The sequence below is a fragment of the Cetorhinus maximus genome, chromosome 16 (genome assembly GCF_964194155.1).
Source record: "Cetorhinus maximus chromosome 16, sCetMax3.hap1.1, whole genome shotgun sequence".
NCBI lineage: Eukaryota > Metazoa > Chordata > Chondrichthyes > Lamniformes > Cetorhinidae > Cetorhinus > Cetorhinus maximus.
The window spans coordinates 66,491,714-66,517,497 of NC_135894.1; the positions used below are offsets into that span (position 1 = coordinate 66,491,714).

The 25,784-nt window shown below is 42.1% G+C and overlaps 1 protein-coding gene across 1 annotated transcript in view; it reads left to right on the forward strand.

Annotated features, from left to right (window-relative positions):
- Positions 1-25,160, forward strand: part of LOC144691647 (extracellular calcium-sensing receptor-like) — a 77,231-nt gene extending 52,071 nt beyond the window's left edge. The window contains 4 exon segments of the mRNA XM_078559950.1: positions 14,202-14,432; positions 19,894-20,017; positions 21,038-22,359; positions 22,361-25,160. Coding sequence (XP_078416076.1) covers positions 14,202-14,432; positions 19,894-20,017; positions 21,038-22,359; positions 22,361-22,396 — 1,713 coding nt within the window. The 3' untranslated portion in view covers positions 22,397-25,160.
- The last annotated feature ends 624 nt before the right edge of the window (positions 25,161-25,784 follow it).

Genomic DNA, 25,784 nt, shown 5'->3' on the forward strand with positions numbered 1-25,784 from the left:
TTTTCTAAAGAAGCACCAATACTTGATCTGATAATCACAGCCATCAGCTCAGATACTGCTGATGCCTGTACTCTAGAGCGTAGTACAGAGTAGAGAACTGCACATGGTGAGTCACTAGGCATAAGTGGACTGCAGCCAGGACAGGGGAAAAGATGATTCACGTGTCAGTTCACTGGGGGGCGAGGTTGCAAATGAGATCTGCTCAGTTGAGGTGGCATACTGGAAAAGGCTGAATGGAATGCACACCAAGATGCTTGGTGCATTAACAAGGCCTCCACAGAGCCTTTTGTCACTGTCAAGAAGCATGGAGGAGTCCACCTCCAACTTAGCACAGGGTTTTGAGCGAAACTTGGAGGCCATCCTTTCTAGAGTGGAAGTGGTGGCCAACTTCATGCAGCACCTGCAGACCCAGCTGGTATGCATTGTCTGACATCCAATGTCTCAGTTTCCATTGCAACACAGGTAGAAGCCAGTCAACATCTCAGTCCTGCAGTGGAAGCTCAATTGCAATCATGAGATCCATGCTTGTTGCCATGCAAGCCCAGCTTGGTATAAAAAAAATAGTTCAGACTGCTGCCTCCATTGCTGTAGAGACCAGTGCTCCAGGTACAGGAACTCACAGCAGCCCAACAATCTGCCATTGTGAGGATTACTAGGATTGCTGAGGCGTTGTCTGTGGGAGTGGCAGTGACTGCATGGAGCGCAAAGCTGCTTTCCTCTCTTAGGTTGACAACATTTGTGCTCCCACCACCGCCAATCCGTCAATGCCCTTGCTGTTGCCTGTCAGCCAGTCATCCCAGACACCTGCCACCATTCCAAGGTAGTGCAGTCCAAAGTTGAGCGTTGAAGTCAGCAGCCTTCCATCAGCCATGCTGCAGCCACTTGGGTAGTGCTGAATAGGGGCATTAGGCCAGAAAAAGGCACTCACAAGACAGGCTCTAAGTGATTTTACAGGAGAAATGTATGTATTGTTGGATAAAGTTGATTTGGAATGGTTTTTTGGTGGTGACTTTTATTTTGGAATTTTTGGCCAAGAGGACACTGTGCTGGAATGTAGCAGACAGATTGAAAGGTGGGGATTTATTGAGCAGTGATGATGTGGGGAACCAGAGTCTGAGTCCTGCTCACAGACAGCTTGTTCAGTGCAAAAGGATTCCAGATGCTTCCTTTCTTCTCCCACTTTTTCCTCCTCCTGCAGTGCCTCCAAAGGCCTAGTGGCAATGGCTGCGCTCTCATGTAAACAAGGTTGTGGAGCACGTAGCACACCACCATGAGCTTAGAGACATATACGGGCAATGTACAAACAATCGAGGCAGTGGAACTGTTGTTTCAGGAATTCCGTGATTTGCCCCATGATATTTCTGGTGGCCACATGTCTCTCATTGTAGAGACACTAACCGCACATGGTCAGGAGCAGCCTCTGGTGCTTGGTGGTGGCCCAAAGATGGTTGGTACAGCAGACTGTCACAAGGTGAAAGCACCCTGGGTGCTGCTAGGATAGTGTGCATTCACCAACAGGATCTCTTGGGTATGATGGCACACCAACTGCACCTTCATAGAGTGCCAGACATTGCAGTTGGATATATTTCCACTAGCTTGGCAAAGCCATTTTCTCTCTCCTCCTGCATCCCACTGGTAAGTGAGAAGATGGTGAAGGCTCTGCTCCTTCTGTACAGGGAGACTATGTCACTTTCTTAATTGGGCGATGGTTAAAGAACTGTGAAACCTTGTTAATATTGTCTACTCCTGCCTGGAAGAATCTTCTGGAGTAGAAATTTAGAGCCTCGGTGTTCTTTACAGCATTGGCAATGCCATCCTTGCCCTGCTTTGTGGCTGCAGATCTGGTTGTAGGATGTGGCAGAGTTCAGTCATCACCTCCTTGGTGAAACTTAGGCACCTCAGCACTGCTCTTGGCTGAGGTGGAGGTAGGACACGTGCTCCCTTGGTGGGTTGGGTCTTCAGTTGAGAGCTCTCCTCCCCCTCCCTCTGCACGTAGATTTACCTTTCTGCTGCCTCTGTTCCATTTTCAATTTATGCTGCAGCCCAGGAGGAACTGCAACTATAGACCTCATGACCAACAGCAGGTTCTCCTGAAAGAACTTCCAACTCTTCCGACCTCCTTACCAAAGACCAGCATCACTCCCTTGTAAATCCAAAAAAGGTTTCAAAACTCCTCCAATAACATTCAACACTTAACTTTCACCAACTTTACAGGAGAAAGGAAAGTCAAAAGCGCCTCACCCGGAAGTCACATGGTGATCCCTTTGCATAATGCTGTTGGGGAGGGTCCTTTGTTTAGCTGAACACATGCTCAACTGGGAGAGATTCAAAGATGGCATTGATGGAGCCTACATGGTCCAAAATGGCAGTTTGTGTGCCAAATCAATGTTAGACACTGTTTAACATCCTGATCCACCCACTCTGCATGCTTCTCACACAGAGAGGGCATGCTGGCACTAATGCCCTTACAGTCAGGGCATGCTGCATGGACCTTGCCAGAAGTGGCTGGTAGAGATCTTGCTGACATTTTTAGAGTTTCAGACTTCTGTGGTACCAGGAGCGCTGTGGCACTGTGGAGTTGAATTTCATGGCCAATAACTTTAGAACTTTGCCATCTATATCTCTGTACTAGTTGTGGTTCACCTGCACTCTTGCTTCTGAGTCAAAAACTTGCAGATTCAAGTCCCACTCCAGAGACTTGAGCACAAAAAGCTGGGCTGATGTTCTAGCGCAGTGCTGAACTGTCAGAGGTTTCGTTGTTTCAATGAGATGTTAAACTGAGGCCCCCTTCTGCACTCTCAGACGCATGTGATAGATCCTATGGTACTATTTCAATGAAGAGCAGGGGCATTATCCATATTGTCCTGGCTAATATTCGTCCCTCAATCAACATTGCAAAAACAGATTAATTAACATTACCACATTGCTGTTTGTGGGATCTTGCTATGCAAAAATTGACTGTTGTATTTCCTACATTACAATAGTGACTACACATGGGCACATGAGATTTTACTAAATGTATTGCAGCAAACATCTTATGACAAAGCTCATCAGTATTCGTGCATGATTTCTCCTTATACATCAGAATGGTATGCAGACTCATTTTATTTGTTAAAGGAACATATGTTACCGTGTCAGTTGTATATGACACCAACATGACAATGTACAGTCTGCTCTGGATAGCTCTGGATCAGGACGTGTGGCTGATGTTTCTTCTCTTTACCTATTGGACACGTTTGCACCATTTGAACTGAGTCCAGTGAACTCAGCACTCAGGGCAGAGATTGATCCTCTGTTCTTCCTGATCCATATGGCTCATTTCCTCACTAAGTAAAACCAACACAGGAACTGTCTCGGAGCTGGAGATGTTGAATCGCAAAAGTATATATTCAGCATTTGTTTTACTTATTTAAAATGATTGGCATAGTTTATTGTTAATCATTGATCTTGAGATCCTGCTTTGACTCAGCATTACTTATTTGGACTTCTGTTGCTTTTACTAGGGAACTGTTTGTCATTTCTGTGAAACTGGGATTCTGTAGCTACTTACTTATGCTTCAATTCTTGTCATTCCCCCTTTTTCATACAATGAGTTGTTGGCAGATGAGTCCCTGAGTATTGGTGCCATTTGGATAAAACATACTCCATCAAGGTGAGAACGGGTTCTGACGGTTGGGTTGAAGCACAAGCTGAAAGGTTTCCCCCTTCAATGGCCACTCTCCATGAAAGTACTGTGAAAATCAACCTTTTTCAAAATATATTCTTGCTGTGTATGCCAGGTAAGGACAGGACTTCTTATACTCTGCACCCAATGAGAATGGGCCATACTGTGTGGGGTTGAAAATACAGGCAGAGTGGCTCTCACTCGAGTGGGTCCAGCCTTGTCACCAATTTCACCCTCTCACAAACTTTGTCGCAGATGGAATCAGACTGTTCTCAACCTATGTGTCTCATAAGCGACCCCAAGTAGAGCTTCTAGTCCCATATACTCTCCTCCACAAAGACTTGTTAGCATTCAACCAAAACACTTCCCATCACAGTATCTACAGATACTGTGCCTGAGCTGCTGAGTGTTTCCAGCATTTTCTATTTTTGTTTCAGATTTACATAATCGGCAATATTTTATAGTTTGTTAATTTATTAGGTGTTAAGAACCAGGAAAGAAGTAGCTGTTAAAATAGGAGTGAGGCTAATAGCACTCACCGCTATATATATCCAAATTGCACAGCTATTTCATGTGAGGGCAGATGGGCAATTAAACATCGAAATCAAAAATTTACTGTTGGAGCTTTCTTCAGATTTTAGTTATTGTTGTAAACTTAAACATTACTTTTCCTTTCTGTCTCCTTTTTTTCTCTTTCTTTCTCTTTCTGTACCTGATTTGTCATTGAATCCATCATTCTAGCTTACAATCTCCTCTCAGTCCTTGCACTCTTCATTTCATAAGACTCCAATCTGATAGGTTAAGGAGGTACACAGGCTTGTCCTGTTTACTCATATCCTGGAGGTTCTGCATAGGGCGCGGTGCCCTTTCCATCTCACACTTCCAGCAACATGCAGTATAAAATAACATGGAGACGGAGCAGACAAAGGGCTGCATTTTACGTGACCCTGCCAGGCGTGTTTCGAGTCAGGGGGGCACATAAAATAGGATGGATGCCTTCCCCATCACCTTCCCACCCACCCCCGAGTTCACTCCCATAGGGGGCGGGGGTGCGGGTAGTTGGGCGCTGAAATCTCCATATTCAAATAGATAATCAAGAGTTAATTAGGCTTGTTACTAAGCCAATTGTTCCTGATAATATTCTGCCTGCACCATAGAACATTTGGCGTTGGCAGCTGGGCGGGAGTGGGCAGCCTGTTTTTATTTAAATGCAATCTTCAAAGGGCAGGAAGGAAGGGGGTGTTCGATCATATGGGGTTGCCCTTTGCAGATCAGGGGCGCCACCCCTAAGATCCCTTTCTTTCTAACACCCCACAGCCTTAAACCCATCCCCCCACCAGTCCCTGCCCTGACCAGCTGAAACCTCCCCTGTCCAAGACCCATACTTATTGGTCCGTGGATCCATTGGGCCTTCTTCTTCCTTGTTGCAGTCCTGGCTGTGGCCACTAACATGCTCTTGGTGCTGCCAGGACTGATGGAGCTGCCAGCCAATTGGATTGAGCAGCGGAAGTCTCACTTGGCCTTTGTTAAGTCTGCCCGCAGCACACTATGGGTACAGGATGGGGCAGGGTGGCATGGAGCATGTTGGCTTAAAGATAAGCCTAATTAATGGTGGACGCCATTTGTTTACAGCAAATTCAGGGCACACATAAATTGAATAAACTGGAAAGCTCAATTATAGCACCAACGACAGGCATAACAGGTGTGTGTTGTAGGGTGTTGGTTATCATTCGGTAGGTCTTAATGAAGTCTTCATGGTCTTAAGTAGGTTAACTGTCTGTATTTGTTAGCTACAAGAACCATGTACATATATACACTAAAGGGATCAAGCTTGGAGCAATCTCCATGCTTTCTTGTATGCACAGCTCTGTCCGGCATTAGACTGACGCCTCAGTGCAGGTCATGTTTCCTCCTACATCACTGTGTGGGCAGTGCTGTACTCAGTCCCATGTTACTCCTTCATGTGCCAGGCCCTTATGCCCTCCCCCCAATTCTTTATCCAATGTATTTCAAGCTATTCTAGTTTACCCGTTTTTATATTTATATCAATATTACTACCCCATCTCCTCCCTTCAAGTCTCTGAGTTCATAGGTTCAGGTGGTCTAGCGACCTTATAACCCCTTATATATCTCGTTCACACCACTGTCGGAGGAGTGGCAGGCTCTCTCATTACAGGTATACTCTGTTGGTTTGCAGTTTGTTCTGGCATCTGGGTATCGTTACATCCTCCTTTTCCATTCCTTAGTATTGAACTGCTCTTTCTCGATTTGGCAGTTGTGGTAACAGGTGGTTGTTGTTCCATATCTTTTCTTGTGGGGTGGATAAACATTGTGCTCATTTCCATGTTGATTTTTGCCTCTTTTTCTTTCATTGTGATATCCTCTGTGATGGAAGATGGCCATTCCTGTTATGAAGATGTGTTTTTTTTTAGCAAGATCACCTTTGTGTTTGACTGCATGGTGTGCTGTTGGCCATGGACGGCTGCTACTTGGTTCCAGCATTGTCTATGCCACTGTATTGCTGGGAATTGCAGCATTTGCTCTGTGGTCGTAGTGTTGACCTCATCAACAGTCGTCGGAGCCGGAGGTTGAGGCTCTTCTGGTTGTTGGTTGCTCTCTTCTCTATCCCCCACTTGAGGCATCGTGGTAGCTATTTGAGTTGTTGGCTGGTCTGACCAATGAGGGCTTTCTGGCACCTGTAATGAAAATGGACAAACCTGCTCTGCAAAAAGAGAACACAGTTCAGAGCTGAAGTCCCAGTCAGAATATTCTTTCTTGTTTGAGCTCTCAGGTACTTGCAGTTTGACATCTTCTGCTGTTTTGAGGAGATTCAGGGCTGCACAGGCAGCTCTGCTTAAGAGAGAAAAAGATTGCTTATGGATGATGTACATCGACTTGAAGATTTGTTTGCCACCATACCTTAGTGATTTCAAAGTCATGCCTATGATTGGAAGTCAAATTCCTCCAGGTCCATAGAGTGGTGTGTCTGTTGTTCAAAACCAGAGGTCTCTCAGCCATGGTTCTTTGTCTGATAGGAACATAACACTGGCTTCCGTGTCCAATTTAAAGTTGTGAGATGCCCATTAACCGAAATATCCACATTCTAATATGAAAATCCAGGATCGTTGCCCTCATCCAAGAAGCATGGTTGTGTGTCCTCTTGGTGTGCAATCTCGACCTCATGAACTATCCTTGGATCTTCTGTGCATTTAGATGTTTTAGCCTTGCACAATTTGCCTAAGGGCAGGATTTTTACCTTGTCACTGGCCTGGGTGAGCTGCCGCCTGCGATCGGGACCTGACATCGATTTCACGCTGGCTGGCCGTTAATTGGTGCTACAACACTGAGCGCTGCCAGGGTGGGGGTGGGAGGAGGGCGAGCACGGAAGTTTGAGCATGCACGCAATGAAAGCTCCCTGAGGCACAGTGCTGCCTCAGTGAGCTGAGGGTTTTTAAAATCAAAAATAAAGAATTTACAAATGTTAAAAACATGTCCCCTCATGTGACTCTGTCAGGGGACATGTTATAAATAATATTTCAAAATTTTTATTTAATTTTTTATTCCTGTTGGAAACCTCATCCTGCCCGTGGATGAGGTTTCATAAAAAATCCAAAGGCTGCTTGGCATTTTCGCCTGCCCGCCAAACATAAGGTTGGACGGGCAGTGAAAAAGTGCACTCAATTAATACTTTAATGGCCTGAATAGGCCTGTTAATTGTCGGCGGGTGCGCTGCTGACCAAAATATCGCGCGAGTGTGCGATGACATCAGGATGCTCGCCTGATGTCATCATGCGTCATTTTACGCTCGACTGGGTCGGGCATGCGCTTGCCCACTCTGCAAAAAATTCAGCCCTAAGCGTCCAATTCTGTTACATTGAAATCATTGGGCTGAAATTGCAGGACATTGAGCTTGCCTATGGGGGCGCATTGCTCCACAACACTGGCACGGTCGCTCTACTGATCGGTATGGTATTGCTTCCTTTGGCCTGGAGTGTCCTTGTTTTTTTGCTGTTTAACTAACTGGAGTGTAGGGGTTTCCTTTGTACCACGGTTTACTTTCTCCTCTTAAAATGAACCTGTGCTGCACACAGAGTTCATACTGTCTAACAATCTGGTTGACTTTCTCGAGGGTTAATTCTTTCTTCACTTGCAGCATGGCTGAAAGTGAATTGTCCGCCACTCCTATAACTATTCTATTCCCAATAAATTCAGATTTTAGATATCTGTATTGTTAGGAACTAGGTATAGCTTAAGTAAATTACATTTGTATTTGTGGGTGTTAGGAATAAACCATAGCTTTAAGTTTAAGATTTAGCTTTAAGTTTAATGATACTTTTTATATTTGTGGGTTGAAAAGATGAAACCTGGGATCTAGTTTCATTTTTGAGTGGAGACAGCGGGGGCAGGATTTTCCCGTCGGCGAGCAGGGGGCGGGGTGCGCTTGCCGACGCATAAAGTGACGCACGGTGACATCGGGCGGAACTCCCGATGTCACCGCCCCCCAATTTAAATTTTCAGGTAGGCGGGGGCTCAGCAAAATCAGTTGCCTGCCCACCAACCTGTCAATGGCCAATGGAGGCCATTGACAGAGTCATTGAAGTAATTAATGGACCTGCCCGTCCAACTTTAAGGTTGGCGGGCAGGCCAGAAGCCCTGGTGGGCTTCAGAAAAAGCATGAAACCTCATCCAGTGGCAGGATGAGGTTTCATGTAGATTTTTAAAAATTTAATTAAAGTTTTTTAAAAACTTATGGACATGTCCCAACTCATGTGACAGTGTCACATGAGGGGACATGTCAGGGATTTTTTTTTCTATTTTTAATATTTTTTTATTGTAGAGCCGATCTCCCTGAGGCAGCACTTTGCCTTAGGGAGATGAGTGCGCTCTTTCGTGCGCATGCGCAAAACAGCACACTCTCAAGTTTCAGGATTCCCCCCTGCCCGCACAGGGAGTGCATAGCGCTTCCGTGCGGACATCATGCTGGGCGGGCCTTAAATGGCCCACCCACGTAAGATGGCAACACGCCCCCAATCAGGGACGCCGATTGGAGGCGCACCTCTTGCGCGCCCGCACTTCAACTTCCCCTTTATGGGGGGGGAAAATCCTGCTCCAGGTTTAAGGCTTTGTTTGTATTTCTAATGAGATTTATGACCCTTGAAGTGGGGAGCTGTGTTATCAAGCGGGGTAGTGGTTGAGGGATGTTAAAACAAGTGGAAAAAAATTGTGCTGTTGCCTAGCAACAGGGGTCCAGAGAGAGGGACCCACACAGATGGTAAAAACTAGGAAAGCAGTTTCAGTTCAGTTGAAGCCAGGATTCCAGACAGGCTTGACAGGAGAGGAAACTGCAGGATGCTGGTTCCAGAAACTAAAGAAGAAAGTCCCAAAATATAGGGGAATGGAACAGGAAAGGTCCCAGTGGACAGAGTAGTCAAAGGGCAAGGACAGGCATCTGGAAAAGGTCCTGTTCTGTGGAAGTGAAAGTAAGGAACTTAGAGGAAGGCTCCAAGCTTCAAGTTTAAAGGGAGAAAGCTGCAGGGTGCATATTTAAAGCAGCATCGGTATGTGAGAAGCCAGAAGATCCAAGGGACAGCCAAAGGTCTGTAACTCTTTACTATGGGCATGTGAAGCAATGGTGTTCTTTTAGCGCGGCTGAGTCAGTGGGAGAGAGTGTGTGGAAGAAAGCACATGGCGATCCAGGGGAGAGGAACATCGGAAGGAGAGTTCGAAACCCTGGAGGTGTCTGAGAGTAAACATTGGTTTGGGAGAAGATCCCAAAGTGATTTCTTGGAGAGTGGAGATAAAAGTTCATCAGCTGACTCCTGTGACTCTCTTCAGTAGCCACTCTCCACATATCCAAACAAAATATTAGGATACTGGGATTTGGCTTGTCCAGTAGTAACATCAGCTGGGATCATTTGCAGCCTTCAGCCATCCTGTTAATGAATGAGTCAACAGGTTTTCCTGGCTGTTGGGCTTACTTGTTAAATTTAACCCTTTCGAGGATTTTGTTACTTCTTAGGTTAAAATAAACATCGAATGATTTTAGTACTTCTTCAAATTTAACAGATGGTTCATTGAATCCTTGTCTAGCAATAATGTTGTCCACTATCGAGCCTACTAAATAAAGCAGCGTGTTAACTTGCTCAGCTTTTGTCTTTTTATCCAGACCTGAAACAATCATGTATCTAAGGAATCTTTTTCTCCAAAGTCCCCAATTATGTGGTTGGTCTGGGCTTTGGATAAGTCCAAATTGATCTGGAACAGTGGAGTTCTGATCCATGGTTAAAAAATTTTAAAGTGTAGGTTCAGCTTTAAGAAGTTGCTGAAATTCAAGGTGTTGCTGGCGTTCATTTGAAGACAAAGGGTTTGCCCGTGCTTGCTGGTTTTGGTGGGCTCCCACTGTAATGGTGCTCACGATCAGCCTTGAAAAGATTTTAAACAACGATTGCTTGGATCGACTGGCTGCAGCCTTCTTCATTTCAGCGCTATGCTGTCGGGTCACAAAAGCGTTGAGTCCTGGCCTTCGCTGGTTTTTAAAGCTGATTCTTTGGTTGCGAGTCTTCTGAATTAATTAATTAATTAATTACCTTTTTGGAACGAGCTCGGAGTGTGTTCAGGCGCCAACTCGAGAATCTGGTTTTTCCAACAGAGTTTTTAAGTGGCTATTTCTGACCACTGAACAATTTAACCATTTCTCAGGACTTGCTGTATCCTGGAATTTAAATGTTTTAGGTCACCCCTGCTGGGTCTGCTGACTCTGCACTCCAGGAATTGAAACTGGACTTGCAAGAGATCCTATGGAGTCTTCTGCTGCAGTGAGAAATTTTAAATTTCTGCCTTCAGCCTTTCTTTGGAACTTTTCCCTGGCAATTTTCCTCCGCGCATCTGCTTCTCGAGCTTTTCTTCAGGTCAGAATGCCTCCTAGAATTTTTCTTTAGTCTTGCAGGAATTTAATTTCTCTCTGCATTTTTTGTGAGGTTTTGGGTTTTTCCATTTGCTGCCACCATGTTGGGTATCGTTTGGTAGGTCGTAATGAAGTCTTCGTAGTCTTAAAGAGGTTACCTGTATGTATTTATTAACTGCAAGAACTATGTACATATATACAGTAAAGTGTCCAAGCTAGGAGCTGTCTCCATGCTTGCTCGTACACACAGCTCGGTCCAACACTAGACTGACCCCTAGGCACAGGTCCTGTGTCCTCTTACATCACTGTGTGGGCAGTACTTTATCCAGTCCCACATTAACCCTTTATGCACCAGAACTTTATACTACAGTATGGACTTATTTGGCATTTAAAGTCCCATTGGACCTGTCCATATAAGGCTTTCAAATGTGAGAGGACAGGATACATCAATTTTAATAATGTCTAAATATTAATCAGCAACACATGTCAGAAGCATGATGGAGCCAAATTCCCTCAATATTTCTGGCATACTTCCATGACAACTCCACTGGGAATATGCTGTAAGATCCTGGAAATAGGCCAATGCCTGGATACACTGGGTCTCTGCGTGGAGTTTCTGCTCGACTTTGTAAGGGGTGCAATCTTTGGTCAGAGTTGCAAAAATGGCCGAACAGAGGAATAGGGTTTCCTGCACCAGAGGTTTCCGCTTCCCTAACCTCTAAGGGACCTGGTGTGAGGTTGGAAGTTGAAATGTTCCTTGAGATGACCCTGGAGTAACCAACAGAATCATAGCCTGTCCAAATTTGGGGCCAATAATACTAATTACTTCTTGTTGTTGAACTTTTGGACTACAAATAACAAATATGCAACAGAATCACATATTTAATTTAATCAATTACATATTCCATTTATTATCAATAATGTGAGCATGCATTAACATTGAGCATTGAGGTGGTATACATTGTGTAACCTGAGCAAGTGATTTCATCCTCTCATGGGATTAACTACGGTTGTCAGCCTGACATTAACAACAAAATGCCTCTTGCAATTGATGTGTGATACCTTCCTGAATGAAAGACTGACTTTGTAAAGCAATCATATCAAAATTACTGAATTTAATCTTCTTTGATTAATAAAGGATTGGCACCAGTGCCTTACTTTAGAAAGCCTCAGTGAGGTCATTAAGCCTTTTCCTTCTCTTCAATCCTCCATACAAAAACAACCTCTCAAGAATGTTTTTCCAGGATCATAAATGGGATATAAATTACAAGGGAGAGCTCAACATTTTCTTCCCATTCATTATTTTTTGAAAATTAATAGTCATGTATTACAATAGAACATAAACATATATGATACATTATCGAATGAAAGGTCTTGTGCACTGGAGTGTTCCAAACAAATGTTTGAAGTTGACATACTGAAACTGTATATTGCTCTGGTCAGGCTGCACCTCAAATACTACATTCACTTCGAGTCTTAAAAGCATGAGGAAGCATTTAATCTCAAGAAGCAGTGGAAAAAGGACCTCAAGGCAGATCCCTTAGAATCAGAGGATTGACTTACAAGAAAAGGAAAAAGAATTCTAATATCTTACAGAATTCCCCTAGAGCTTATAATTAGGAAGGGTTGTCAAAGTAGTTACACTACATTCAAATTAGCCTAGCATTGTGCCATGAAGTATTAGTTTTAACTCTACCAAACATGTTTGATCTAAAATGTCAAAAAAATTAAACCTTCAGTCTTGAAAGTAGGTGAATGAAAGAGTCCTCAGAGGTATACAAAATACAAAGTGGAATAGAAGAACTAAATTTAAGCAGTTTTTGTTAAGCTAAACCATGATAGCAGGGCAAAGCGCCCCAGGTACAGACTTGTAAAAGGCAAGTTTAAGCCTGTTGTCAGCAAACACTTCTTCACATGAGAAGTGATCAGTACCTGGATGGTGAGGTGAGTAAGTGGTGTTGAGGTACAGATCAGCTGTGATCTATTTGGTGGAACATGCTTGTGGGGTTGAATGATATTCCTGTTCCAATAGAATTGTCTCTGGGTAGGACTGTAGAGGCAAAACTTCTGGTATTATTTAAGAAGTGATTAATGGCATGATGGATGATCATCAGTTTCCTCAGCAGCACTTTGTGAAATCTGTGAATCAACTTTAAATCACACCCTAAAGCCAGACAAGCATTTGAGGCAGAAGGGAATAGAGGGTTATGATGATAGATTTAGATGAGGAAAGATAGGAGGATCCTTGAGCGGACTGGTTGGGCTGAATAACATATGTCTGAGCCGTATATCATATGTAAATGTGTACGTAATACCCAGGGAGCCACACCTCGGTAGTGCTTTTGTGAATGGTTTAAGTAACCACCATTTGTTCAACTAATCACATTAAACTGTCAAATATGTAGAATTACCAATCAGCAGCTAGAAATAAAACTAACACTAACTTTCAGGAACAACAACTCACAAAATTGAGCAAGTTGCTCATGTTCCCCCGCCCCCCCCCCCCATCCCACCCTCCACCCAAACTCCCACCGCCACCAATCAGAAACACCCACAAAACAGTCAAATGAAATAGCTCATATAATTTTTTTCAAATTACACCTGCTGTCCACCTTGTGTTTTTCATCTATCTTTCCTCCTTTGTTATATTTTTCCCTGGTTGGAATTAGGAAGTTTTGTTATGCCTCTTATTCACTCATATCAGCCTCTACCAGGAGCTGTTATTTTTATTTCTTACCTTCATTAGGAAATGTACTTTTGCTACATTTCTTGAGCAGTCTTTTTTTTATGCACTACAGTCTATTGTTAAATTGGTAAATTTGTTTTCTATTTAAATATCCTGTGGCATTTTTTTTACATTGAAACATGGGTGCAATTTCACAATTACGTCTTATTAAATTTTGTTTTATTTATTAAATATATTCAGAATTTAACTCAGCCTGACAGAAGTCTGCTTAAATTGATTGGAGTCTCTAATTTTAACACCTCAGAGCCATATAGGGAGAGAGAGATAATAAAGCAAGAATGGAGACAAATAGAAAGTCAGAGACAGAGGGGATCAGTGGAAACAGTAGCATGAGGAGAGAGGCAAATGATAGTTATTCTTATTATTCATCTGTTTTGTCTTTATTTCATTTTGAGCATTTTAAATTCTTTCATGGGATATGGGCTATACTGGCAAGGCCAGCACTTATTGCCCTTGAACTGAGTGACTTGCCACACCATTTACATGCCAAGGCATTGGTGTGGGTCTGGAGTCACGTGTAGGCCAGCAGATTTCCTTCCTTAAAGGACATTAGTGGACCAGATGGGTTTTTACAACAAACAACAATGGTTTCATGGTCACCATTACTGAGGCTAACTTTTCATTTCCAGATTATTAATTGAATTTAAATTCCACCAGCCGCTGTGGTGGGATTGGAACTCTTGTCCCAGATCCTTAGCCTGGGCCTCTGGATTACTAGTCCAGTGACATTACCACTACACCAGTGTCTCCCTACTCTTGCCATAATAATATGATACATATGATTTTTTAAAAAATTCTATGGAGCACCGCCATGGGATATAAACTAGTGCACTTGAATTAATTAAACATGCAAGATTTGTTACAATGACTTCTACATTTCTACCTAGGTTCTCAATCACCTGTTGCATTTGAAGTTTACAAACAGCATGGGCGAGCAGGTTGATTTTGATGAACAAGGTGACCTCAAAGGGAATTATACCATTATCAACTGGCAATTGTCCACTGAGGATGAATCTGTAGTGTTTCAAGAAGTTGGCAACTACAATGCAGATGCTAAACCAAGTGACAGACTCAACATAAATGACAAAAAAATCTTGTGGAGCGGGTTCTCAAAAGTGGTATGTGATTAATTTTTAATCACGCATTTTATTTTATTCAATATACCATTTGCCAGATTTAAAATTTCATAATTTTCATTGACAGTGGTGATATCTCTCCTGCAGGCAAGGTAAAGAAGAATAAGTTTACTAAATGATCATTGGTTTATGACAGATTAGTAAAATGATTTATCTTTGATGTTATACAGAGAAAAATATATTTGAATATATTTTAATAGATGGCTGTACTTATTACCACCTGTCAAAATATAATGAGCCATTTTTCTACTAATGCTAATTGTTCAAATAATATTCACTACTGTTCATATTTTCCCTAACATTGTTGGAATTTAATTTCAGGTTGTTTCCACATAGTAGAGAGAAAGCATAGATTGGATAATATTCAGTGCGCAATGTATTTTTTGTACTACTTTGTAAATTGTATTTTGTCTCTCTCAATTCACTTATAACTGCATGCACAAAATCCCAACTACTAATCTGATCAGTCATACCCTCATCTTGACCTTTAAAACCCTAGTTCCCATTGAAACCATTATCATTTCTCAGCCAGTTCATTCCTCAGTACAACCCTCATCTATGCTCCCTTGAGTCCAACTGGAGCACAGAATTGAATGGATATGGCAGACAACTGCTTTAGCCATTCACCTCCAGAACTGGCTGAACCACAAATAGCACCTTTGGATACTGCTCTCGTTTCTAGAACTGTTCATTATTCCAGAATCATCCTGAAATCCAAGGATAACCCCAGCTTGTTTTCTCCACTGCAGATTACCTTGTTAACACCCTCTCCCATGTCTCCTCCACCCTCACCTCCAACAAAAGTGAGGAGTTCATCAACTACCTTGTCACCAATATTGAGATCATCGAATCATCTGCCTCGGCCACTTCCCTCCCTTCCTCTAGCCCAACGGGCCAAACTTCCTTTAATGCTCCCCAAGGTCTGCCCTGGTCTATCATCTTTCTCTAGTTTCTCTCTTGTCTCTCATCTTGTCCATGAGATCCACCTTCTGCCCTCTGGTCCCTATCCCATTAAACTTCTGACCACCCAACTTCCCTTTCCGGTTCCCGTTTTAGCTGATAATGTTAACAGTTCTCACTGTTCAGGTGCTGTTCATCACTCCCTTAAATCTGCTGTTATCAGCCCTCTTCTCAAAAATCCAACCCTTGACCTTGTCCTTGCAAGCTACCATCCCGTCTCCAATCTCCCTTTCCTATCCAAAGTAATTGAAAGTGTTGCTGCCCCCAAAATTCCATGCCCAACTTTCCCCAAACTCCATGTTTGAATCCCTCCAATCAGGTTTCCACCCCTGCCTCAGTACTGAAATGGCTCTTATCAAACGTGAGTTTGATATGCCATTCTATGCAACTGTGACAAAAGTAAACTTTCCCTCCACAACCTTCTCCATCAGTTTGCAAGCTTTGGCACAGTTAATCACACCATTCTTCTCCAATGCCACTCCCCTCTCATCCAGCTTTCATCTGGTTCCATTCTTATCCATCTAATCGTAGCCTGAGGTTCACCTACAATGACTTCTCTTCCCACTCCTCCTGCAAGGCTATGTCTGGTGTCCCACAAGAATCTATCCTTGACTGCCTCCCATTTCTTATCTACATGCTGCTTTCAGTAACATCATCCGAAAACACATCAGTTTCCACATGTACGCTGACAACGCCCAGATCTACCTCACCACTACCTCTCTTGACCCCTCCGCTATCTCTAATTTGTCAGTCTAAATTGCCAGTACCACATTTAATTTAAAGAATTACCTTTAACAGCAGAAGAACGTTTGGAGCCAACTTTTGTAAATTAAAAAAAGTAGTTTTGCCAGGGTACTTTCGACCAAGAGGCCTGTGGTCACAAATGTAACAAACAGCTCCATCCATGACTTTGGGTATATCTGCAGCATAACTGATGATGTGGTAAATCAAGAAGTAGAGACAAGGCAAAAGAGAAAGGTATTATTATGGGAAATGAAAATCAAACTGTGACAGGAAGGGATAGAGCATACAAATCTAACAGTAAATCAGCGGGTGAGACTAGAGGTTATAAAGAGAATAAAAGGATAAAACTAAAGGCTGGATGCATGAAGCATTCGAACAAAACAGATGAACTGAGAGCACACATAGAAATAAATAAGTATGATTTGATAACCATTACAGAGACATAGCTGCAGGGGGACATAGATTGGGAACTGAATATTAAAGGGTATAGGACATTTAGGTGGGACAGGAAGCGAGGAAAAGGTGGAAGGGTGATCCTATTAGTTAATGATGGTGTTAACACAATACAGAGGGATGACCTAAGTTCAGGAAACCAGGATGTGGAAATGTTTTGGGTAGAAATGACAAATGGTAAAGGCAAGAAGTCACTTGTGGGGGTCATGTACAGGCCCCCTAATAGTAATCATGTGGTATAATGGAGCATAGAGGGAGCTTGTCAGAAAAGCACAACAATAATCATGGGAGATTTTAATCTACATATAGACTGGGAAAGTCAGATGGGCAAAGGTAGCCTGGATGAGGAGTTCATAAAATGTTTCTAGGATAGTTTCTTAGAACAGCATGTTCTGGAGCCAACCAGAGAGCAGGCTATACTGGACCTGGTATTGTGCAACAAGATGGGATTAATTACCGATCTCATAGTGAAGGTGCCCCTAGATAGCAGTGGCCATAATATGCTTGAATTTTACATTCAGTTTGAGGGAGAGAGGAGTGGGTCTGAGGCTATGTTTTAAACTTAAATAAGGGCAATTATCAGGGCATGAAATCAGAGCTAGCTAAAGTGAATTAGCAAATTAGGTTAAGGGATAGGTCAATAGAGATGCAGTGGCAAATATTTAACAGGATATTTCAGAATACACAGAATAGATGCATCCTAATGAGTAAGAAAAAGTCCAAGGGACCGACACACCATCCGTGGTTAACTAAAAAGGTTAAAGATAGTATCAAACTTAAAGAAAAAGTATATAATTGTGCAAAGATAGATGGAAGGCCAGAAGATTGGACAGAATATAAGGAACAGCAAAGGATGACTAAAAGATTAATAAGGCAGGAAAAATTAGAGTATGCGAGAAAGCTAGCCAGAAATATAAAAATGGGTAGTAAGAGTATTTAAAAAAGAAACGAGTTAACAAAGTTGGTCTTATAGAAAGTGAGTCTGGAGAATTGATCATGGAAAATAAGGAAATGGCAGATGAATTAAACAGGTGTTTTGCATCAGTCTTTACTATAAAGGATACAAGTAACATCCCAGAAGCAGCTATAAATCATGAGATGGAAGGGAGGGAGGAACTCAGGAAAATTACAATCACTAGAGAAGTGGTACTGAGTAAATTGTTGGAGCTGCAGGCTAACAAGTGCTCGGGTCCTGATGGACTTCATCCTAGGGTCTTAAAAGAAGTGGCTAGTGAGATAGTTCATGCATTGGTTTTAACTTCCCACAACTCCCTAGATTCTGGAAAGGTTCCATTAGATTGGAAGATAGCAAATGTAACTCCATTATTCAAAAAGGGAGGGAGGCAGAAAGCGGGAAACTACAGGCCAGTTAGCTTAACAACTGTCATAGGGAAAATGTTATAAGCTATTATTATAGAAGCCATGGCAGGGCACTTGGATGAGTTCAAGGTAATGAGGCAGAATGGTTTTATGAAAGGGAAATCATGTTTAACCAACTTACTAGAGTTCTTTGAGGAAGTAACATGTGCTGTGGATAAACAGGAACCGGTGGATGTACTGTACTTAGATTTCCAGAAGGCATTTGATAAAGTGCCACATCAAAGGTTATTGCGGAAAATAAAAGCTCTTACTATGGTGGTAACATATTGGCATGGATAGAAGATTGGCTGGCTAACAGGAAGCAGAGAGTAGGCATAAATGAGTCTTTTTCAGGTTAGCAAGATGTAACGAGTGGTGTGCCACAGGGAGCAGTGCTGGGACCTCAGCTGTTTACAATTTATATAAATGACTTGGATGAAGGGATGGATGGGATTATTGCCACATTTGCTGATGACAAAAAGATAGATAGGAAAGTAATTTGTGAAGAGGACATAAAGAGGCTACAAAAAATATAGATAGGTTAAGTGAGTGGGCAAAGATCTGGCAAATAGAGTATAATGTGGGAAAATGTGATATTGTCCATTTTGGCAGGAAAAATAAAAGAGTCATATTATCTAAATGGTGAGAGATTGCAGAGCTCTGAGATGAAGAGGGATCTGGGTATCTTACTGCATGAATCGCGAAAGGCTAGTGTGCAGGTACAGCAAGTAATTAGGAAAGCTAATAGAATGTTATCATTCATTGCGAAGGAAATTGAAAGTTATGCTTCAGTTATACAGAGCACTAGAGAGACCACATCTGGAGTACTGTGCACAGTATTGGTCACCTTATTTAAGGAAGGATGTAAATGCAGTTCAGAGAAGGTTTATTAGACTAATATCTGGAATGGGCAGGTTCTCTTATGAGGAAAGACTGGACAGGCTAGGCTTGTATCCACTGGAGTTTAGAAGAGTAAGAGGTGACTTGATTGAAATATATAAGATCCTGAGGGGACTTGACAGGGTGGATGTGGAGAGGATGTTTCCTCTTGTGGGAGAATCTAGAACTAGGGGTCACTGTTTAAAAATAAGGGGTCACCCATTTAAAACAGAGATGAGGTGAAATTTTTTCACTCAGAGGGTCATGAGTCTTTGGAACTATCTTCCTGAAAAGGCAGTGGAAGCAGAGTCTTTGAATATTTTAAAGGCAGAGGTGGATAGATTCTTGGTAAGCAAGGGGGTGATAGGTTATCGGAGATAGGCGGGATGCAGATTTGAGGTTACAATCAGATCAGCCATGATCTTATTAAATGGTGGAGCAGGCTAAAGGGGCCGAATGGCCTACTCCTGCTCCTTGTTCTTATGTATGTATCTGAATTTTCCTATATATGGCAGCTATGTTCTGTCCAGCTATGAAGACTTTTGTTATAACATAGGGAATAGACAGGTTTGAATGGAACAATTCCAAGAGTGGAATTTTACAGGCCTGCCGTGGTGGGGGGGGGGGCTATAAAATGTGGCAAGCTGTTCAAAAGTCCATTGACTTTGGCGAGAGGGGCTGTAGAATTCCACCCCAAGTACAACTTTGTACTAACTAACTTTGTATTCACAAAATTCATGTACACACAGTTCAACTTCAAAGTAACTGCATATGGACAAATGTCACACATGGATAGTTATCAAATCTACTTGCAATGTAAATGAGGCTGAGATGACTGCAAAGGAATAAAGTTATATATCAGAACTCTTCAATGGAAAAAGTTCTACAATAAAATGAAATATTATGGAAGAATGGAGAAAAAAGACACTGGGAGTGGATTTATATGGGAGTTCTCCCACTCACTAACCAAAAATTCAACCCCAAAGATTTTAACTAAACTGCTCAGTCAAAGTTTCAATATATATTCTTTTTAAATTTACATTTCTAGGTCCCTTTTTCCAACTGCAGTCGTGATTGTGTGCCAGGCACCAGGAAGGGGATAATTGAAGGGGAGCCCACCTGCTGCTTTGAGTGCGTAGCATGTGCAGAAGGAGAATTTAGTGATGAAAGTGGTAAGCAAAGCTGCCTGTTTGTTGTATGTGCCTGTAACTGAGGCTGATATAGAAAATGTAAGTTCAAATCTTAGAGAGTTCTGCCTCCAGAAACATATGAACTGAAATGAAAATATTACAATTGACATCCACTTACAACACTGCAAAGATAACTAGGCACATTTGAAGGAGGTTGCCTTTACAAAACTATTTGTTTTTAGGGGCCAACATATATAAAGGGAGAAATTCAACTCAGCTGCACCTGAAAAATGGGAAGCCAACCGTTGTAAATTGGGAAGTGACACCTTGGCTGGCCCATCAATGCCTAAGGCCCATCTAATGTCATATTAATGCAGGGTGAGCAACTTGTCAGCCTGAAGTGGATGCAAGGCTGCTTAAGTGTATAAATTTGGATCCTAAACAAGTTATTTGAAGATGGGGAGAGATGCAGTAAGACCGAAGGCTTTGAAGAATGAATTTCAGGATACAGCACAATAGCTGAAGGTTCTGCCAGCAATATTGAAATATAGGGATGACAGAAAGCTCAGATGACCAGGATGAGAAGAGTAAAGGATGCAAACTGGGACATAAAACCAGCATGAAGTGATGCCTTGCAAAGATTTGTAAATAAAGATGTTTAATTTGTAATAAATACACTGGGATGCAGAGCTATTGAGGATTGTTGAGGACAGGCATGATAACTAAACAGAACTTAATACAGGTTAGGATGTGAGTAGTGGGGAGGAGGTGACTGATACTTTGAAATGCAAATAAATTGTTAGTGAACGAACTGCATCATATGTTGAAAATTTAACAATAAAATATTAGTCAACGTTAAAACCCAGCTAAGGGGTAACAAAACTTACTCCTAGTAGTAATAGGTAGGATATGGTGGCAATAACATTGTCGGCTGGAAGTAAGACAATATGGAATGACTATCCACTATCACTGAGTAAAGAGTTAATGCTTTGAAGGCCTATTTGTACCAAAGAAATAACTGACTATACTTGAATCATTGTTTGCTATGCTTTTCTCCTTTAGATGCAAGTGCATGCACAAAGTGTCCCAATGATTTTTGGTCAAATGAGAATCATACATCATGCATAGCCAAGGAGATTGAATACCTATCATGGACTGAACCTTTTGGAATTGCTCTGACAATTTTTGCCATTCTAGGGATACTGATGACTTCCTTTGTTTTGGGTGTATTCATTAAATTCAGAAATACTCCGATTGTGAAAGCCACTAACAGAGAACTCTCCTATCTGCTCCTCTTCTCCTTAATCTGCTGCTTCTCCAGCTCATTGATCTTTATTGGAGAACCAAGAGATTGGACTTGTAGATTGCGTCAGCCTGCATTTGGAATCAGCTTTGTGCTGTGTATTTCTTGCATTCTGGTGAAAACGAATCGCGTACTATTAGTCTTCGAGGCCAAGATCCCAACCAGCCTCCATCGAAAGTGGGTGGGCCTCAATTTGCAATTCCTACTGGTTTTCCTCTGTATTCTTGTCCAAATAGTCACTTGTGTCATCTGGCTTTATACAGCACCCCCTTCCAGCTACAGAAACCATGAACTAGAAGATGAAATCATTTTTATTACGTGTGATGAAGGTTCCTTGATGGCACTTGGTTTTCTCATTGGTTACACATGCCTCCTTGCTGCCATTTGCTTCTTTTTTGCCTTTAAGTCTCGCAAACTCCCAGAGAACTTCAATGAGGCCAAATTTATTACCTTCAGTATGCTGATATTTTTCATCGTCTGGATCTCATTCATTCCTGCTTATGTCAGCACTTATGGGAAATTTGTTTCAGCTGTAGAAGTCATTGCCATACTTGCATCAAGTTTTGGATTGCTTGGATGCATTTATTTTAACAAGTGCTATATAATTTTGTTTAAACCATCAAGAAATACCATTGAAGAAGTAAGATGCAGTACAGCTGCCCATGCTTTTAAAGTGGCAGCCAGGGCAACTTTGCGGCGCAGCACCTTATCTCGTAAGAGGTCCAATAGTATAGGTGGTTCAACTGTCTCTTCTCCATCATCTTCAATCTGCAGCAGGAGCGTCCATGATGAACCAATCACCATGGAGATGCAGAGGTGCAGCAAACAGAAGGTCAGTTTTGGCAGTGGAACTGTCACCCTATCCCTAAGTTTCGAGGAAACCGGAAGATATGCAACTGTTAGCAGGAACATGAGGAGGAGAAATTCAATGGAAGCCAAATATAGTGATGATTTTTTGATGAAACACAATGCTTTGATACCTCTTCAGAACTGCGATACAGGAAATGACACACGGTGCAAGGTAATGGGAAACAATGGATCAGGAACTCTTGAGTCATTGGATGGTAGCAAAGAATATGCCAAAAATACTGAAGAAATGTCCTCCAACACTTCAATAAATTCAAGAAACCTTGTTGATGGCACCATTGTAGATAATGCTATAAATTCATAACAGTGTAATATTTTCAGATAGTCCCAGCACTTTTGTGAATTGCTGTTGGTGAAAAATGTAAGTTATGCTGTTGCTGTCTGTATCAAAATTTAAAACTCAATATTATACCTAGAAAACTACCCAAATGGCAATTCAGAACATTGAAATATTGCCAAAACTGAGAGGTACTTTAGGAGAATTACTTTGTCATGGCAGGCCAGTTCCTGGATTTTCTATAATAATGAGATACACATGATTAAAAAATACGAATGCAAGCCTAGAAATGGAAAAGAATAAGCTACAGTTAGAAAATCAGAAAGAAAACAACCAGGTAAAACAGAATGGCCAATGGATCCACAATTTAACAGCTTTATTCTTTCAACAGTTGCCATACAATAAAAACTAAAGAGTCGTGTGTACTTGAAAGATCATTAAAGTTGTGATTGTGCAAACTTCTGTATGTTTTCAAGATGATATACTGGGTCAATAGAAAATAGGGGCAGGAGTAGGCCATTCAGCCCTTCGAGCCTGCTCCGCCATTCATTGTGATCATGGCTGGTCATCCAACTGAAATATATTTAAGCAAACCCAAGTAATTAGAGAATGAGTGATGAACTGTCAAAAACACTGTTGAAAATGTTGCTGAAACACAAAGAACCTTTCAAAATCCTTCAACGATATTCACAGTTACAAAAATGAGTTACCCCTATGCAACAGCACTGCTGCTTACACAGATTGTTTATTTTGCATTAACATGACCGTTACGACAATCATATGGAAACTTGTGGCAGTTGCTAAATTTCATCAGACATGAGGTCCATTATATTAAGTAGTAATATGGCTCAAGAAGCAAACAATGTCACTAGTGGTAATATGTTATCACATTGCATCTCCATAGTTATTGTCATAGTGTTACACATGTTTGATTACATTGTAGTTTAATATTACAGTATGGATATTATTGTTGGAAGAGTAGAAAGCAACAAAGTTGACCATGGATTTCAAGGAGTTAAGTTATGAGGAGAAGCCACAGAGATTGGACTTGTTTTCTTGTAAATGGAAAACTTTTATAAGATCGGATTGAAGTCTCCATCGTGATGAAGAGAAATGGGTTCATATACCAGATGGCATAAGTTAAATAATTAGGGAGATAGGAATAAGAAGAAAGAACTTTTTCATCTTCAGGGTAATAGAGTTGTGGAGTAAGTTACCAAGGAAGGTCATTGTAGTGGAAAGCATTTAGTGGTCCAAGAGACAATTAGGTCTGTTTCTGGAGAGAGAAAGGACAGAAGTACCTACTGATAGATGACACTGATGTTTCAAAAAGAATGAGCTTTCTGCAGTTGATAGCCATCTTCTGTTTCTAGGAATTGAAAGGCATCTAAATGTAGTGCATAGTACTGAAGTTTGGTAAGGTAAGCCCTATACTGTTGCATGTATCAAATTATCTTTCAGCTCCAGTATTCAGGCCAATGCTGTTTTTAACTTACTGGTACTTAGATGGTAATGTGATACTGTGGTCAGCATTTGATGTTATGATTATATGAATAGCAGTATCAATGGGTAATAGTGAAAACGGGGCATTATGTCATACATTGGAGCATTAATAATAGAAAGTTAAAGAATTTGTAAGAAAATGTGTGGTAGTGCTGTAATTTAATACCGATGATAGCAAAATAAAACTCAGGTTAAAAGCCTATAATCAACAGACAGTGACATCAAGTAAGGAGGAGAGAAAATGAAAAAAGAATAAAATATAAAAGAGCTTATGAATAAAACATCATGGTGAGAGGTGTGCAGTAGAAATATATGAACAGTTTCCCATCTGTTCTGTAGATTATCTTCATGCCTGGGAGTAATTTGCCAGAGGTGAGGTGCAGTATTGCAGCAAAGAAAATGGAGACGAGAGTTGGTGTGATGTCACAGTCTTGTTTGACTACAGTTTTCAGTGAGATGGGGTTTGTGGGTTTCCATTGGTGAGGATCACAGCTTCCACTTCATTGTGAAGTAGGTGGAGGATGGACAAATTTCTGAGGGCAGCCAAAGTTGAGGAGGATACTCCATTAGACTTCGTGGTTGACAGAGTCAAAGGCTTTTGTGAGGTTGAAAAAGGACAGGTACTGTCATTGGTTGGTTCAGAGACTTGGCCAACCTAGAGAAGGCACCTCAAAGCACTGGAGAAATACCACCAGCAATGCCTTTGCAAGATCCTCCAAATCCATTGGCAAGAAAGGTGGTCCAGCAGTAAGGTCCTTTTCCAAGCCAATCTGCACAGCATGGAGGCACTAAATGCTCTAAACCAGTTCTGCTGGGCAGGACATGTTGTCTGTATACCTGACACCAGATTCCCAAAGCAATTGCTCTACTCGGAACTCGGTCATGGCAGGAGACACCCAGAAGAGGTCAAACATTCCAGCTGATTCATGGGTGACCCTGGTTTATGATAAACCAAATGGAGAATGCTGATTCAGGGAGGCACTGAAGACATTGAGAGACTTCATCAGGAACATGCAGAGGCAAAGGCAAGGCATCGGAAGGAGCACACTGACCTCCAAACAACCCATCTACCCAACCCTTCAAGTACCGCATGCTCCGCACGTGGCAGAGTCTGCAGACCATGGGCAGAATTTTCTGCCTGTCGGGCAGCCAGGCCCGACTCAATCTCCGGTGGATGGGGAGACGATCCCCGCCAGAGAAGCGGGCCCCGCCACCATTTTACATGGACAGGCCAATTAAGGGCCGCCCAGCGTGACGCCCGGCGGGAAGCACTTTGTGTTTCCTGTGCGGGCAGGGGGGGGATTCCCCAAATGCGCACGAAAGAGCGCACATCTCCCTGAGGCTAAGTGCTGCCTCAGGGAGATCGCTGACACTTTTAAAAATATTAAAAAGAGGAAAAAAAATCCTTAACATGTCCCCCTCATGCGACAATGTCACATGAGATGGGACATGTTCATAATTTACATAATAAGTTTATTAAACATTTTTAAACCCTACATGAAACCTCATCCTGCCAGTGGATGAGGTTTCATGTTTTTTCTATTGCCCGCCGGGGCTCCTGGCCTGCTCTCCAACCTTAAGGTTGGACGGGCAGGTCCTTTAATTGTATAATTGATCCTGTCAATAGCCTCAATTGGCCACTGGCAGGTCGGTGGGCACGCAGCTGATTTTGCTGTGTCCCCGCCTTCCTGAAAATTTAAATGGGGCGGGATGACGTCGGGGGTTCCCCCAATGTCGCTCCCTGCTCGCCGACGGCAAAATTCTGCCCCATGTGTTGAAATTATCAACCATCTCGAACCAATCAAACTGGAGTGGAATCAAGTCATCCTCAATCCCGAGGGACTGCCTAAAAAGAAAAA